The sequence below is a fragment of the Plectropomus leopardus genome, chromosome 18 (genome assembly GCF_008729295.1).
Source record: "Plectropomus leopardus isolate mb chromosome 18, YSFRI_Pleo_2.0, whole genome shotgun sequence".
In the NCBI taxonomy this organism is placed as follows: Eukaryota; Metazoa; Chordata; class Actinopteri; order Perciformes; family Serranidae; genus Plectropomus; species Plectropomus leopardus.
In genome coordinates, this window is record NC_056480.1 from 11,785,318 (window position 1) to 11,802,117 (window position 16,800).

Consider the following 16,800-nt stretch of genomic DNA (forward strand, 5'->3'; position numbering starts at 1 on the left):
ATATAATGTTTTTGGTGGTTTTTTGGCCACGATTACCACTTTGTATACAATTACACGTCTCTACGAGCTATTCTATGTCGCTTTTGACAATTTTTAGGAGTGGTCAAATTTTGACTTTTTTCGCCATACTATAGTATTGCCTTGTTGGCCATTTTTGTGACATGCTAAAATATAATGTTTTTGGTGTTTTTTTGGCCACGATTCCCACGTTGTATACAATTACGCGTCTCTACAAGCTATTCTATGTCGCTTTTGACCATTTTTAGGAGTGGTCCAATTTTGACTTTTTTTGCCATACTATACTATTGCCTTTGTGGCCATTTTTTTGACATGACAAAATATCAGGTTTTTGGCGTTTTTTGGCCACAATTCACACTTTGTATACAATTACGCGTCTCTACAAGCTATTCTATGTCGCTTTTGACCATTTTTAGGAGGTGTCAAATTTTGACTTTTTTTCGCCATACTATACTATTGCCTTGGTCGCCTTTTTTTTGACATGCTGAAATATCAGTTTTTTGGCATTTTTTGGCCACGATTCCCACTTTGTATACAATTACGTGTCTCTACAAGCTATTCTATGTCAGTTTTGGCCATTTTTAGGAGCGGTCAAATTTGGACTTTTTTCGCCATACTATACTATTGCCTTTTTTGCCATTTTTTTGACATGCAGGTTTTTGGCGTTTTTTGGCGTTTATTCCCACCTTGCATATTATTACGCGTCTCAAACTATTCTATGTCACTTTCAGCTATTTTTAGGAGCGGTCAAATTTTGACTTATTTCGCCATACTATAGTATTGCCTTGTTGGCCATTTTTGTGACATGCTAAAATATAATGTTTTTGGTGGTTTTTTTGGCCATGATTCCTACTTTGTATACCACTACGTGTCTCTAAAAGCTATTCCATGTCGTTTTTAGCCAATTTTAGGAGCGTTCAAATTTTGACTTTTTTCACCACACTTTACTATTGACTTAGTGGCCATTTTTTCTTTACGTTTTTGGCGTTTTTTTTGCCTTTATTATCACTTTGTATGCCATGATACGTCTCTGCAAGCTATTATAAGTCGTTTTTAGCCATTTTTAGAAGCAGTCAAACTTTTTTTGACATACTATACTATGGAATTTTTTGCCTTTTGTTTAACATGCTAAATTATGGGGTTTTTGGCCTTAATTCCCACTTTGTATACTATGTCTCTATAAGCCAGGGTTGTCCAAATTTTTTCGAATAGGGGTGAAATTATATAATACGATATCTTGGTGTTTCTTACATCACATACCACGGTTAAAAACAACAAAACACAAAGAAACAAAAGAAATGCAAGTTTCATCTTTCACTGAAATTGATTCCATTCACACTTCTTTGCTGCTAACGTGCCTCGACAAGTTATTATATGCTGTTTCAGCTGTTTTTTCAACATGCCAAAATTTGATGTTCAACATACAATACTTTGTCATTGTCAGCCATTTTTTTGACATGCTATATCATGACAATTTTTCTCTGTTTCTTCAACTTAGTATACTATGATGTGCCTTGTCAAGCTATATGTGATTTGAGCTTTTAGACTCACTTGTTATCCAAACGGCTCCCACAAGGTCAGTCCCTCCAGTGCAGCAGCTTAATCTGGGATGTTAGGGGTTTAACCATATCTCTGTGAAGATATGCGCAGAGCAGTCTCTGATCTCCTGTTGCTGAGTGAGCCTTAATCACATCTCATCCACTCCAATCTTTTGTGACCGGACATTAGCCAGAAGAAGCTTTAGTGGAGGAGAAGCTCTTGGTCCAAGTCGGGTCAGCCTCGCCCTGATGCCGGCTCTCCTCCCTCTCTCCTCCCTCTCTTTGTCTTGCACTTTCAGGTGTTGTTTCTCTCCTCTGGTCGGACTTGCTGCTCAGCACATGCTCCTGGTGGGGATCCTCTCGCGGTCTGCTGCGTTCAGTACAAAACCACAAAACTTTTCCCAATGTTAACAAGTGCTTCTCTACACCAACAGGCTATAATATGTTGTTCTCAGCTGTTTCTTCTGACATGTCAAAATTTGACGTTTTTTAACATACCATTCTATGTTGATTTTTGTCGATTTTTTTTCGACATGCCATGTTATGATGTTTTAGGCTTTTTCTTTTTCAACATTGTATACTATGATGTGTCTCTACAAGCTATAATATGGCATTTTCAGCCATTTTTTTGACACATCAAAATTTTTACATTTTTTTGACATACTATACTAGGGCATTTTTGGCCATTTTTTGACATGCTAAATTATGAGGTTTTTGGCATTTTTTATTGACTTTCTGTTTTATGTTTTTATGCCTCAACAAGCTATGTCGTTTTCTGCTGTTTTTTTCAAAATGCTTAATTATGACGTTTTTGCCCCCTTTTTTCCCACATTGTATACTACGATGTGTCTCTACAGGCTATTGTATGTCGTTTTAAGCTGTTTTTCGACATATGGGTCATATTTGACAGTCACCTCACCTTTGATCAACACATCACCCAGCTCACTAGAACAGCCTTCTTTCACCTAAAAAACATTGCGCACATTCATCCATTACTCCCTTTCTCTGCTGCTGAAACTCTTATCAACACCTTTTTCACATCCAGACTTGACTACTGTAACAGCATCCTCTGCAGTACATCTTCCAAAGTCCTCAATAAACTTCAATATATCCAAAACTCCACCGCAAACCTCCTCACCCACACTTGCCCCCGTGACCACATCACCCCTGTCCTCCAAAACCTCCACTGGTTCCCCATCGCCTACCGTATCCAATTCAAAATTCTCCTCCTCACGCACAATGCCCTCAACCACCAGACCCCTTCCTATCTCAGTGACCTCCTTCCTGCAGCCTCAGCTCCTCCAAAGCATACCTCCTCTCTCCACCATGCAGAACCAAGCACTGACCCTAGGGGGACGGAGCCATCTCCATGGCTGCCACCGCACTTTGGAACTCACTCCCAAAATATTTTCAAGACTGCTCTGACACATCCAAATTTAAATCCATCCTAATAACTGACCTTTTTAAGCTGACTTCTAATGTGTGACTGTTCAGTATTCTTTTTTACTTTTTATTTAAGTATGTCGTCGATTTGTTTGCTTTGTATTTGTGTTTTGTTATTATGTTTGTCTCTTTTTTACTTTTGTACAGTGTCTTTGACTTCCTTTAAAAGTGCTTTATAAATAAAATGTATTATTATAAATTATTTTTGAAGAAATATCATATTGTAGCATTTTTATGATGATTTTACAACATACTATAATATGACTTTTAGGAGTACTTCCATTAGGCACTATATACTATTGCGTTTTGATGACATTTTTGATACATAATTTCTGATTATTTTTTGACATACTATACAGTGTCCTTTTTAAGATATAATAGCCTATTGGTTTAAACTAACTACAGGAAATACATGACTAAAGGAGCCGATTCAATGGGACCTTGACTTACACTTGTTACTATGTGAAACTAATTTTACCTCCTATGTGGAAAATTAATCAGTTGTGAAAGAGTACGGCCAACAAAACCATAAACATTTCATTGTTTATTTTCAACTTCATGTTCAAAAAGTTACATAGTATTTTAACAATTAAAATGTGCTAAAGCACAGCGTTCTAAACTTCTAAAAGCCGCTTCGGACAAATACAGAACATTTCAATGAGCATAAAAAAAGAAACCTATATATGTATAATAAAAAGTGTAAAACACCTACACATTAAAAATCATTGAACATCACCATTAATGAAAATAAAATGAAAGAGGAAATGTACAAAAGTCTGTGGGAACACAGGAGGAGGAGGAGGAGGAGGAAACTTCCATACAAGCAGAGTGTGTTTGAAGTGTGTTGCTTTAATCGAACATGTCGTCATCGTCGTCTTCACCCCCATTGTCTGACTCAACAAAATACTTTACCTCCTTCTTGGCCCGGCCCGGCCGGTCACGGGACGGAGCACTTATAGCGCTCAGGCTGTTGCTGACGTCATCTTCATCATCAGATGGAGGTTTCTGAGGCTTCTGCACAGGAAGACATTAAAATATGTAAAAAGACTGAAACAGGAAAAACATGCTGGTGTCAAGTGCACCACTGCTGCCTATGCTCCTATTCTTTATGCTATTGTTTCTACTATATTTCAATCTCTTTAATAATTAAGAACCAAAAATTTGCTGGAAAAAAAAAAAAAAGTTAGTTTTCATAGCAACAGAGGCAGTCCCTCTTGAATCGCAATCCCATCACTGATGTTAACAGTAGCAGCTGGTATATTTTACATGTCGAAAACTAACACTGCATCTAATAAACATAGGGAGATACTCACTTTGCCAGCAGGTTTTGCTGCTTTTTTCATTGGACTGTACTCATCTTCAGAACCGGAGCACTTCCGCTTCCTCCCTCTGCCTTTACCTGCAAAAAGTAACCACAACTTCCAATTACTAAAACATTCACCATCAGCATTTTTTATTATTTATTTTATTTTTATGTTTAAAAAAAAACAGGATCTGTGGTGAACCTTTAAGAGCTGGTGCTGGCTTCTTGGACCCAGTGTCAGAGTCAGAGTCCCAGATGGATTTATCTGGTTTCTTTGCTTTTGGTGCTGGTGGTTTCTTAGGTTTGGGAGCTGCATCAGAGGGCTTCTTAGCTGCTGCAGATCACAGATAAAAAAACCTGACCGTTACATACTGTTTACACATGGTGAGTCATATCTGGAAGCATTTCACCGTCTTTCTTTTTCATAATATGCTTTGATGAGTTACACCCATAATATCCTTATAAAATGCATCATGGGCTCCACTCTCCTCCCCTCCCTGCTGTTGGCTCTAGTCCTGCATTAGAGCTCCCTCTGTTGAACACGGTGAGTCATTACCTTTCTTTGATGCTGACAGTTTGTCAAACGCAGAGCTGCTGGAGTAAGTGGAGAACACTGGGCCGCTGTCGTCATCACTGTCAGACTTGGACCCATCTGCGAGACAAAAACACAGGCGAACGCTCACCTGCTGCACTCTCAGTACACACCACGTCTGCATGTTCACATCTCGGGCTCAGTTAACCATCTGTGAAGTATCATTCAAATCTGCCTTTCTGCACAACTCTGTTACACTCTGTTTAGTACTTAAAAACTTGGTTTGTCCTATGCTGCAATTGTTCCGACAAACTAATCAGATGTTGACTGAAAATGTTTTACACATCAGAATCCAACAGAACTACATCAGAAATGTTGGAAGTAGCCGGTACAGTAAACTAAGGTGTTGTTGACATTAGGCAGAGTTAAAGGAGAGTTATGTTACACGCTGATGGCAACTCACAGTCAACATACCAGCAGTTGATTAACCCTGGAGCGACATCTTTTTTCGTTGCTTTCAGAAGCCTATCACAAGTATTTAAACCTTTAAACCCTGAGCGAATTGGTGTGATTTCTTTCAAAAACATGGAGAAAAAGGCTTTAAGCAACTTGGTAACAAATTTGCAAGATTTAGAAAATTAGTTTGTAAAATCTATGAGAACATTTCTAGGGATTTTTTTTTACATATTTGAGCGTTTTTGTATTAATTATTTTAATAGTTAGAATTATCATAGTTACATGTTTAAAATTATGTTACACAATTATTTATGCTCTTTGCTGAGGTTATTCCTATCTATCTAATTTCTTACTTTTTAAACTTTATCTTATTTATGTGTTTATTTTTAACCAATTTGTAGCTATTTTCCTTGTATCCCTTTGTTTTCTAAAACCAATTTCTTGCTAGTTTTTGGTTCATTTATTCTTCTGTTGCTCATTGTCTTCTTTTTTAAACAAATAAATACACCATTATAAATTTAAATAACCAGCGGCAATCAAATAGTCAATCAGAACGTGCGTGTGTGCCACGAGCACGTATAACACTCAGCAGCAGCAACCCACGTCAGACGCTTCACACTGTGCCGCAGCAAGCCAACACGCAATCTGTGGTCATTTTAACTTGAACAGCGAACTTCACCACAAGAAGATTAACTGCTGAAACAAGTGACCTGCTCTACGTTCTGCCCACCGGCCCGCAGTTTGATCAGCTGGCTAGAGTCGAGCTGAGATGGGCTAGTTCACACCGCTGCAACTTTTCTTTGCAGCTTTCTAAAATGGTTTCGTCTTGTTGCAAACATTTGGTGTGAACTGGGCTTTAGGGTGAAACTGTAGCTGGTTTTGACTTCAGTCCGACACTGAGCTCATACTCACCGCTGTCGTTGCTTTTTTCAGAGAAAGCTGACTTGGATGAGAAGATGCTGGTTGTCTCTTTCTTTTCAGCTACAGGTGCAGACCTTGAGAGAAGCAGAAACAACATATTCAGCATTTCTTTTCTAGATATTTTTGGGCCTTTCTGCCTTTATTAGATAACGGACAGCAGAGACAGATGACAGGATATTCGGGGAGTGATGGACCTGACATGCTACAAAGATCCCTGGTTAGATTTACAGGTGTGAGAAACTATGGATACGTGATAAACGTCTTGAGACCTTTGCACACAGAGTCCATTTTTTAATCCATCATCCAAAAAACATTTGTTATATCTTATATCACAGATATCTTGCATATTTAGTCGGATGCATTTTATTGTTCTATTCATTGTAAAAAATCATAATATGAGATAAAATGTTAAAACACATCTGCTCCGTCACTTCTCAGCACTGGAGGTAGCTATCTGCTCTGCTCTCTATCGCCACACATTCGCTTTCTGTTTGTCCACCCCTTCGTCATCATCATCAGTCTGACCTGATAAAGTGAGTCATCTGAGTTATGAAAAGATATCGTGCACTTGGCTCCTCTCTTTGACACCAATGTGATTTGACTGTTTCTTGGTCAAAAAACTCTCTTAAAGCTTTTGACGGATGAGAAAAATACAGAAAATCGAACCTGTTCCGAAAACTTTAATGTTAGACAAAAGTTTTGGAGTCAGGCTGACACAACATGAGGTCGTATTTTTAGATGTGCAACATTTTCGGACGAAAAAAAATGGACTCAGTGTACAAAGGATTTTAGACCCTGGATTATTGAAGATGCCCATAAGGAATCGACTCAGAGACTGCAGCTGAAGTTTAACACGCTGCAACTGTCCAACAGACTTTCTATCTCAACACATTCAGATGAAGCTCCCGACTGTGGTTTCAATCTTACGTGGTCTTTTGTTTGGGAGCAGAGTAGGGGTCATCGATATCCTCGTCATCTTCATCATCATTATGGTCGTTGAAGCGCCCCTTGGTATCGGAGGAGGTGAAGTCGTCTTTGAATGACCTCACTGGAGAAGAAACCACATCATCGTCACCGTTCTCTTCGTCTGCCCCGTCCTCCCCGTACTCCTCCTCTGAGAAGTCGAATGTGTATTTTGGTTTGGAAGCTGGAAGACAAGAGCAGAGCGTGTGTCACATTATTATTGCTGCCGATTCGGGTGCCTTGTATAATAATTATTCGTGTTGCGTTTGGGTTACATCAGACGGAGCCCTCAGAGGCTTGAAGCCGTCAGAGGCTAATCAAACTGACGAAACGTAGAGCCGGTTCACAAGTTATTTTTGGCCTCAGGCTGCATGAAGTGGATTTAAATAAAATGTTGGCAGTCACTGTGTAACCAGCTACCTGATCCTGTCGGTGGGTCATATCAAAGAATTTGTACAAATGAAAAGAGAAATAAAGGCTGAAAAAGACACAGATAAACCCTAATTTTCTTCTGTTTTTTTAAAGTTTAAAATAACTGATAATGAATACTACTTTCATTTGTTCTAATTCTTAGAAGATTCTTGTTGATGTAGTTCAGTAAATGTGTCCAGCCCCTCTCCTTTAAAAAGGAAAAATTCATGTTTTTTTAAAGGCTGTCTTAATACAACATTCGCATTTGCTCTAAGAGTTATTGGTCACTGTACAGGTTTCTGGTGAAGATATGAGATACTTTGCTACTAAGCAAAATTAGTAAGTCCATGCTAGTTAAATGAGAAACCTGTTTATAATCTTGATATGGTAGGTTAATTGATAAAGCACAAACAGCCAATCACATCACAGAATAAATGCATGATAGTCCTTACAAAAACCTACTAGCAGGGTTGGTTGACTTAGCTTAACACATCACATTTTTTTTTTTTTTTTGCTTCAAAATTGGATGGAAAGACGGAAGAATACTCCCTCAGGGGACACTTAAACCCAACTTTGTGTTTTTTTTAGGGGGGGGAAGTGATCTGAAGCCTTAAGATCAATTTAAGATGCAACTCAACACTGTGTGTCACAAAACTCTATTGACAGTGTTTTGGATAGGCCTCTATTGAAAGTTTGAACATTTGGAGCGTATGGGGGCTAACAGAAATTTGATGCCCACTCCCATGCTCAATTATGTCTCGTAAATTGTTGAAGCAATTTATTGGGTTAATACCATTTGTTTCACAGATGTGGTGCTCAATTTGAGTGTTTTTTCAGCCCTTGAGAACTGCTAAAATGTTCAAAGATCCACACCAGGCACACCAGGAACTTGAGAAAAAAAAAAAAAAGGTTGTGCCTGTTTTAGCCTCGCTAAAATATAGCCTAACTTTTGAGCTTTTGTTTAACCCAGTCCCCACAGGCCAGCATGATACGGTTGGCACCAAGGGGTTATCTGGTTTCACAATATACCCGTACAGTAAGAAAGGATGGCCGGTGCTGCTGCAGGTTGGTGTTAACAGAGACGAATAAAAACTCAGCTGAGGGCCAGACTTTACCTGATGCCCTCTGGGACTTGGTGTCTCTGGGGATGACAGGCTTACTCTCCTCCAGGTCACTATCCGACTTGGACTCGTCGTCAGACCAGGGGTTTCTCTTCTTCCCCTTCTTCGCAGGGGTACCTTTGGGTGCTGGAGGTTTTCTTACTCTGGGAGGTCCTGCAACACATTAAACAAGATTATCAGACTGTTTGTTTGCAAGTTCACTGACTCGCACGCACGCACGTGCACGCACACACACACACACACACACACACACACACACACACACACACACACGAAAAGAGAGTGGAACATCACACATTGATGCATATAAGGGCATATAAGGCAGAAAATATATAAACCTTTGTCTAACATTATGTGGAAGAAGGTTTTACATGTTATATACGACAGATTACTGTTATTAATGAATTAATCGTTAGTTTCATTACACACGACCAAGTTCTATGACTTTCCAAAACTTTCAATTATTTTTTTCTCCAGGTCAGGGAAGTGTGATTGTGTAATTCCATGTTAAATGATGGATTATAGTTTTGTCACCGCACAGGCTCACAGTAATGGCTTCTTTCAAACCAGTCAGACACAGTATATCTAGGAGAAAAAACGCTGTATCGTCTCTGGATGGTGGTGGTTGTCCGTCTGTCTGTGCTGATCGAACTTTTATCTGCTAGTAATTTCAATGTTTCTTACAACCCATCTCCTCAATCATCAAAGTTTTCTGCCTGGCCTTTTAAATTCTGTATTTTTACATTCGGACAGAAATAGCGATTGCTAAATCTTTGAAGTTTCGAGTGAAAAACTTAAGTGAAGAGCTGAAATTTTTTGTTTCGTACTGACCCGGCTCTTTCTTCTCTTTCTTGACACGAGGAGCCTTTGGTTTGGCTACAGAGTTTTCTCCTGTTGCGCCCTCAATGGCCAAACCATCCTCATCAAACTCCAGCTTCACCGCTGCATCAGTGTCAGCCTGAGAGAAGAACAAAACCTGTTATAACCCTGCACCCCACATTTCACTCCGCTTTTTGTACATTGGTAGTTATTACCTTCTTCTTTTTGGTCGTCTTCTTGGATGCGTCAGATCTGATTGCCTGAGTCGGAGGCTCCACCCTGCGACCAAACGGCGAGGGCATGGTCTCCTCCAAGTTCATCTTCTTTACTTTAGGTTTGCCCACTTTCCCCTTCACCAGTTTGACGGCCTTTCCTGCACTCTGCTCCTCTCTCTCCTGGGCCTCCACTTTCTGTCAGACGAAACACAACAATTGTTTAATTATATATAGCTTTTTACTTTCCAAATACAGGAAATTATCAAATAAGAGCCAGTATTAAAATAATGGCAGAGTAGCAAGCACGAACAAATAAAGGCCAGTTAAAAAAAGGGAGGGTGGAATCCCCCACACTCTAACAGCTCATATAGTTAATCTGCATAATGTACAAGATATGTGCCAGCATAGTTTGTTTTTAACGGAAATCCTCTTTTAATTTACTAATACATCCCTATAATTTCTACCTCCCTTCTTGGGCTGGGAGAACCTGAAGATCATCCTAAAGACATTTCAAGTCATACGTCTTCTAGCAGTTGCAGAATTTTTTTCCTTTGAGCTGCTTTTAATGCCAAACATTAAGTGTACAGGAACTGTTGTGTTTCACATATGGCAGCTTAAAGGAATAGTGCAACATTTGGGGGAAATTTTTGCTGTCTGGTGAGTAAGATGGAAAGATTGTTCCCAGTTTTGTGTCTCTGGTAAGAAGCTACAACCTGCAGCCTTAATTTGGCATGAAACTAGAAACAGCTCTTCTGGTTCTGTCCATCATGTACAGTATATATGTGAGACATTTTTATACTTTTTGTATGAAAAAAACAAATTACATTTAATGTAGTTTGTGAGCTTTAGAGGTTCTGCTTGGTGGATTTGTTACCTTTGGACAGAGCCAAGCTTGCTCTTTCCATATGCTTTCAGTCATTATGTGAAGCTGTGATAACTGCCTGTAGCCTGTAGCTTCATACATAATTAAGAGATAGAGAGTGCTCATGAGAGTTGTGTTGATCTTTGCCAAAAAGCAAATAAGCGTATTTGCCAAAATGTTGAGCTATTCCTTTAGAGATGGATTGGAGTAAATAAAAAAGAAAACTGTAAAGTGTAACTGACTGCAAACAACCAGTGACTGAGAACAGCCTCTCTGTTAGAGCTCACACAGTGGCAGGGACTCTAAATTTCAATTTCAATTTTTTTATATTAGACCAAAATCAGTTATCATTAACTTCACAATAAGTTGCTAGTAACTGAAAGCAAATAAACCCCTAAACAAAACCATCTACTATTGTTTTGTCACAGGTGAGCGAGTGTGGCGTGGTGCAGCTAAAACACAAAACTTACATCCAGCTCCTCGATGAACACTGCCAGGTCCTCCTTCCACAGATCCTCTGGGGATTTCCTCTGGAGATCATTCAGCTCTGCTCTCTGTCCATCAGCACACATTCACTTTGTTAATCAACACATCTTAAGTGTGGTCCTGGGTCATAATCAGACTGAGGAAGACTCTTAGAGTTAGTTGTCTAATTTCAAAATGGTTAACCCCTTAAAAAATAAACGCAAATTCTACAATAACCACAAACTCCGAACAGGCACAATGGGAGTCTAATGAGATTTAAATGAACATGCGAATGATGTGAAAAGAAATAAAACATTGATTAATATACCTTGTGGTCCCTCTGTTTGAGAAGCTCGTCGACTTTCTCTTTAGTCAGGCACCACAGGGGCATGTTGAGGATGTAATTGAAGTTTGGCCCCGAAGACGAGCCGGAGTCCACAGAGCTGTCGCTCTCGTTTCCGTCATGGTCATCTTCCTCCTGAGCCTGTTGGAGAGAAACAAGATACATGCCAAATGCCACCTTCTGACATGAATAATGTACATAAACAGACTTAAACAGACAGAGGCAGCTCTATCTGGTGTTTGTCAAAAAGGATATACTTTTTCACATTAAAACTTTACTGCACTACATACTTACATATACTACTAAATGAAATATTTTCTTTTTGTTTATGTTGTTGCTGCTTCAATTTGTACATGTAGATGTTTAGTTAACCCTTAAAAACCTGGATCGACAAAACTTCTTTTTTTTTTTTCTTTTCTGCTCAGGCGCCTTTCACTAGCATATAAACCTTTGAAACCTAAGAAAATTGGTTTGATTTGTTTGGAAAACACAGGGAAAAAAATAGCTGGGAATATAAGATATGGTTAAAAAAAAACAAGAGAAAAATGTCCAGGAAACTGTATTCATAATTCTCTTAATTATATATTTAAAATTATGTTACAGAAAGGGGAATTTTGTAGCACTTTCTGGAGGATATTTCCTCTTTTTATAACTTTTTTTGTGCTTATTTTCAGGTAATTTTCTTACACTAATTACTAATGTCTTGGCAATTTCTTGTTAAGTTGCTGGTCGCCCTTTTCCCAAAGATATCTAGCCTATTTGCTCAGGTTTTAAAGGGTTAAAGCCACTGTCACAGTACCTTTTCCTGAGCCTTAGCCCAGGCAGCCAATGGATCAGACTCATAGCCTTTCTGGACGAGCATGCGGATCAGTTCACGCTTGGTTTTATTCTCTGTTGGGATAAAAAAAAAAAAAATGTGGGTGAGAACATATTCAACCACTCACTGTCACAAAAGATCTGATCTGATCTCAGCATTCTTACCGATTGAAATTTTTCCTTCTATCTTCTCCAGTACAAATCGAGCTTGGTTTGACAGTTTGGCGGCCTCAGCTCCCAGGCTGCCAAGTAACCAGTCCTTCCTCAGTTTGTAATAGTGCAGACGGAGCTCAAAGAACTCCCTGAGGATATCCTGGACTGAATCGTACCTCTTCATACAGCCCATGTGGTCAAACAGCACCTGAGGATTAAGTGGTTTAAAAATCAGATTGACGGTACAGCCAATGTGCAAGCCATTGATATGGATAAATACTTTCCATGATTTATATTTCACTTGTAGAACTGGTATCAGTTTACCATGGAGTTGCAGGTAAGGCTGGACTGCAGCTTGAAGACTTTGTGAAGACCAACGGCCTCGGCCTGGGCAAGCTTCTCCTCAGACATGCGGACCACAAACTTGACGGTGGTGTCTGTGTGGTATTCCTTATAATCAGTAATGAGAGCTGGTGTTTTGTCAGTGCCCTGCAGCATGGGCTCCAGCACAGACTCCTTATACGCCTGCACAAAACAGGGAAGAATCACAGTTAAGATTTACAACACATTTTATTTTTTATCATTGTTGTGTTCTGCTCAAAATTCGACTTTTTCATATGGAAATTGGTTAACATCTATCTTGTCTGAAAGAAAGGAAAAACTAACATCAGACATCCTGAAGAAAAGAAGCAGAACTGTACCTGAGTCCATGTCCGAACAGGAAGCTCTGTGATCTCAATGGTGTTTCTGTCAATGACTAAAACCTCTCCACTGACAAGGTACTGGTTCTGACCCAGTTCATGGATCACCCCTTTGAAGTTTTTGTAGCTGGGGAGCTGTTTGGGTACAAAAATTAGACAGAAAGATATACTGAGAGAGATGTCTAAAGTTACATCTAAACATAGATTTAGCCTCCTGCCTGCATCCACACTAAAAGCAACAAGTTATACGGGTCCACGAAGAATAAAAAAAACACCAACACCCACAAACATCTGGCTTTTTAATGCAATCTGATTCTTTACCATTGGCAGGGGGTCCTGGTGGTTCAGCATGCGGTTGATGTTGTTGACGATCTCTCGGGGGTCATAGTTGGGGATCTTACATGCCCAGCCTGTTCCGATGCCCTCGGCACCGTTCACTAGCACCATTGGAATGATGGGGATGTACCACTCGGGCTCAACCTTCTGGTTGTCATCGTACAGGAATTTAAGGAGGTTGGAATCCCCCGCTGGGAACAACAGCTTGGCAAGCGGACTGTGGGAAACGAGACCAACGTTATGAGACTCAAATGTTCAGGTTTAGACTTCTAGACTAGAGTCTAGACTTCCGAGTTTATATAATTCAAAGAAACATGAATATTGGTTTCATCAATGGCATAAACCATGATTCAATCCAGCCATGAGAGTTGCCTCACCTGAGCATTGTGAAGATGTAACGAGGGCTGGCAGCATCTTTGCCTCCATTGATGCGAGTACCAAACTGACCCAGTGGCTGCAGGATGTTCACGTTGTTACTGCCCACAAAGTTCTGCGCCAAGTTCACGATGGTCATCATGAGAGCTTGCTACAAGGACGCATGAGAAACGAGTTATCAGTAACAGTAACTAGAATAGAGAATCTGAACAAGAATACATCAAGATACAAGCTCTCAAGAGTGGGTTAAGTAAAAAAAAAAACAACCTTAAGATTTAGTCATCTGTTCTGATTGGTTGATTCAAGTTTGAGGATGTAAAACCCCCGATAAACACATACGGCTGCTTTAATATTAAAATGCCAACACCAAATGACCTCTTATACTGCTAACACTGTAGTCAGTATGAATGAATTTCACAAAGCAAACATTATAGAGAAAATAAAACAATAGCAAACTTTTTTCAAGATTAATTATTTTACGCTCAATAGAAAATTTGATAGAAATCTCAAACTAGCCCACTGACTCTTCATATACCCTGTTATGGCTCTCAAAACACTCACGGGCAAATTATGAGACAATGGTCCCTTGAGCATAGAGGCAGAGGGCCCAACACCTCTTCTCCTGTTTTTATCATTGTTTTGCATCTCTTCTCTTTATTGTCCTTACTCATCTCTTTGTGTTTTTTTTTGTCTCTTTGTAGACATTTTGAGTCTCTTGCTGGTTTTCTTTAGGGATGCACAAAAATATTGGCACGTCATTGGTATCCACAGACACTGGCTTCAAAAGAAAATATCATAATTGGCCAATGTGCTGATTTCTGCTCATGTATACACAAACCGATATATACACATTTATATATATATTTATACTACTGAAAAGGGAACAGGTACAAAACATCAACCTTAACTTGAAGTATTTCTCTTATTTTGCACAATGAATGAAAATTACATACAATGAAAAGCATTGTGTTTCATGTCCCCATCTGCCTGTGGGCCATCATGATAAGAGTGTGCATAATATGACGTGAATTCCACTACAGAAGCAAACTTGATGATCACTAAAACTAGGTGGGTAAAAAAGAGGATATATCGATATCGACAAAAAATCTAATATGGTGCATCCTTAGTTTCCCTGCCTCTCTTTGAACTGATTTTGTGTTTCTTTATGGTCATTTTGAGTCTCTTCATGGTTGCTTTGTATATCCTTTTCGCCTTTTGTGTCTCTAAGTAATTATTTTGCCTCTTTTGTAATCATTGTGAATCTATTTGTGTCTCTTAGCAGTGCATCTCCTTGTAATTGCCTTATGTCTCTTTTTGGTCATTTTGAGTCTTTTAAAAGGTCAGTATGCATCTCTGCCAGGGCCATTTTGCAGATGAAGGCCGAGGGGGGCTTTTCAGTAAACCATGCATGAATGTACTGTGTTGCATGTCTAGTAAACATCTGGTTGACTGTACCTCTCCATGATGGTAGGCAGACATCTCTGCCACTGAGCCAGCCAGCTGTGCTACCTTCACTTCCCTCTTGTCGTTCCTCTTTAAGCAGGTGAACAGCACCTTCCTCTGGCCGGGCTTTAGACCTGGAAACAACACACACACACACAGTCGTCAATACATCACCATTCCTCCAAAGAAAGAACAGATATTGATGGTTTCAACCACAATAGTTTTAGAAAAGAATGACTTTTTGTAGTAGAAAACCACAACAGGAAAGCAGGACAACACCAAACACTTCATAAAATATACAAACCATCGACCAAAGATGGAATGGATCTCTCATTGTCAGAGTTGGAGAACAGAATCAGCTCTTTGTTGATGAAGTCGTTGTAGGAGAGATGCCTGGCCTGAGTTCCATACAGGTATTGCTGAGAAAACATGATCAAAACGACAATTATTACACATACTTAAACCAGTGGTTTCATCTGAGTGGTCTTAGATAAGTTTCTGTGCAGAAATAAGTCCTCTGAAAGTTTTTAGATTCCAACAAATAAGAGTTTATGAAGTTTAGTCCCATGAACTTCAACAGAGTGGGCCACGCACGCACACACACAAAAAACATCTTTGAGCAAAGCCACAAACCTCCGGCAGGCCGTGCATCCTCCTCTGACGTCTGTCTTCCATGAAATTAGTCAGCCACTCCTTTCTGTCATCTGTCTTCTTCTTACTGAAGGCCTGGTGATTGAATAGAGCACATCAGTGTCCATTTCCTACATACTGACCTTGTTTTTCTTGGTGTGGACTATTGTGTGTTTAATACATGTGCATATTTATTTTTCACAAGAGAACAGTTACTAACTGTAGCATTGAACCCACCAGAGTAATGGCGGCGTCGTCCTCTGCACCGCTGTATCTGAACATGATGCGATGCTTCTCCATGTCAGCAAAGTACTCCTTTGCCTCTTTGCTTGTACTTGTACCCAAACCTGGAACAGAATTTTTTACATTTTTGAATCGTTTTTCAACAGCAGGATATAAATAGATATATACAAATGTTCATTTGCAACACTGACAGTGATATATTTAAGTAATCAAAAGTATCAAACCTTTGTAGTACTTTATATGCCAGGTTTTATAGTTTTCTGTCTGTTTCTTCCACTCCTCAAACTCGGGAATGCTGTAGAAGGCCACCTCCTGCTTGTTCTTGGTCGCCTGCAGACAAAATGAACATCAGTGAGATGAAAGTTTACTGTTCAACTTGTACTGAGTTTTCATCCTGTCCAGCAAATATTTTACGCAAAAACATATTTTGCATCTCAGTGCTGCTTGTTATCAGGTGCACTGAGATGGTAATATAAAGTAAGTGTGAGTCTTTTTCTCTCTTACTTTGACAATAGGCGTGATAAACTCCTCCAGGAATGTGTGTTTCAGAAGGGACGGCCAGTTGTGGTGGAAGAAGTTGATAAGGAGACCTTTGATATGGGAGCCGTCTTGATCCTGAGACAAGACAAGAAATGTTAGAACCACTGCCTGAATGGCTATACATTTTAGTAAAACTGAGCGAGTCTTTATGAG

The 16,800-nt window shown here is 39.5% G+C and overlaps 1 protein-coding gene across 2 annotated transcripts in view; it reads right to left on the reverse strand.

The window, feature by feature from the left end:
* Window positions 1-3,736: 3,736 nt before the first annotated feature.
* Window positions 3,737-16,800, reverse strand: part of top2b (DNA topoisomerase II beta) — a 28,631-nt gene continuing 15,567 nt past the window's right edge. Inside the window, exons 14-36 of one of the 2 annotated variants that reach the window (XM_042506272.1) lie at window positions 16,612-16,722; window positions 16,332-16,437; window positions 16,102-16,211; window positions 15,868-15,960; window positions 15,539-15,653; window positions 15,247-15,368; window positions 13,794-13,942; window positions 13,402-13,633; window positions 13,081-13,215; window positions 12,704-12,904; window positions 12,392-12,587; window positions 12,210-12,301; window positions 11,396-11,551; window positions 11,073-11,156; window positions 9,741-9,935; window positions 9,538-9,664; window positions 8,701-8,859; window positions 7,139-7,358; window positions 6,203-6,285; window positions 4,859-4,954; window positions 4,505-4,633; window positions 4,313-4,398; window positions 3,737-4,013 (exon numbers count right to left, since the gene is read on the reverse strand). In XM_042506272.1, coding sequence (XP_042362206.1) covers window positions 3,849-4,013; window positions 4,313-4,398; window positions 4,505-4,633; window positions 4,859-4,954; window positions 6,203-6,285; window positions 7,139-7,358; window positions 8,701-8,859; window positions 9,538-9,664; window positions 9,741-9,935; window positions 11,073-11,156; window positions 11,396-11,551; window positions 12,210-12,301; window positions 12,392-12,587; window positions 12,704-12,904; window positions 13,081-13,215; window positions 13,402-13,633; window positions 13,794-13,942; window positions 15,247-15,368; window positions 15,539-15,653; window positions 15,868-15,960; window positions 16,102-16,211; window positions 16,332-16,437; window positions 16,612-16,722 — 3,162 coding nt within the window. In that variant the 3' untranslated portion in view covers window positions 3,737-3,848. Of the gene's footprint in view, window positions 4,014-4,312; window positions 4,399-4,504; window positions 4,637-4,858; window positions 4,955-6,202; window positions 6,286-7,138; window positions 7,359-8,700; window positions 8,860-9,537; window positions 9,665-9,740; window positions 9,936-11,072; window positions 11,157-11,395; window positions 11,552-12,209; window positions 12,302-12,391; window positions 12,588-12,703; window positions 12,905-13,080; window positions 13,216-13,401; window positions 13,634-13,793; window positions 13,943-15,246; window positions 15,369-15,538; window positions 15,654-15,867; window positions 15,961-16,101; window positions 16,212-16,331; window positions 16,438-16,611; window positions 16,723-16,800 lie in introns of both variants that reach the window. The other variant, XM_042506271.1, reaches the window with a different exon arrangement.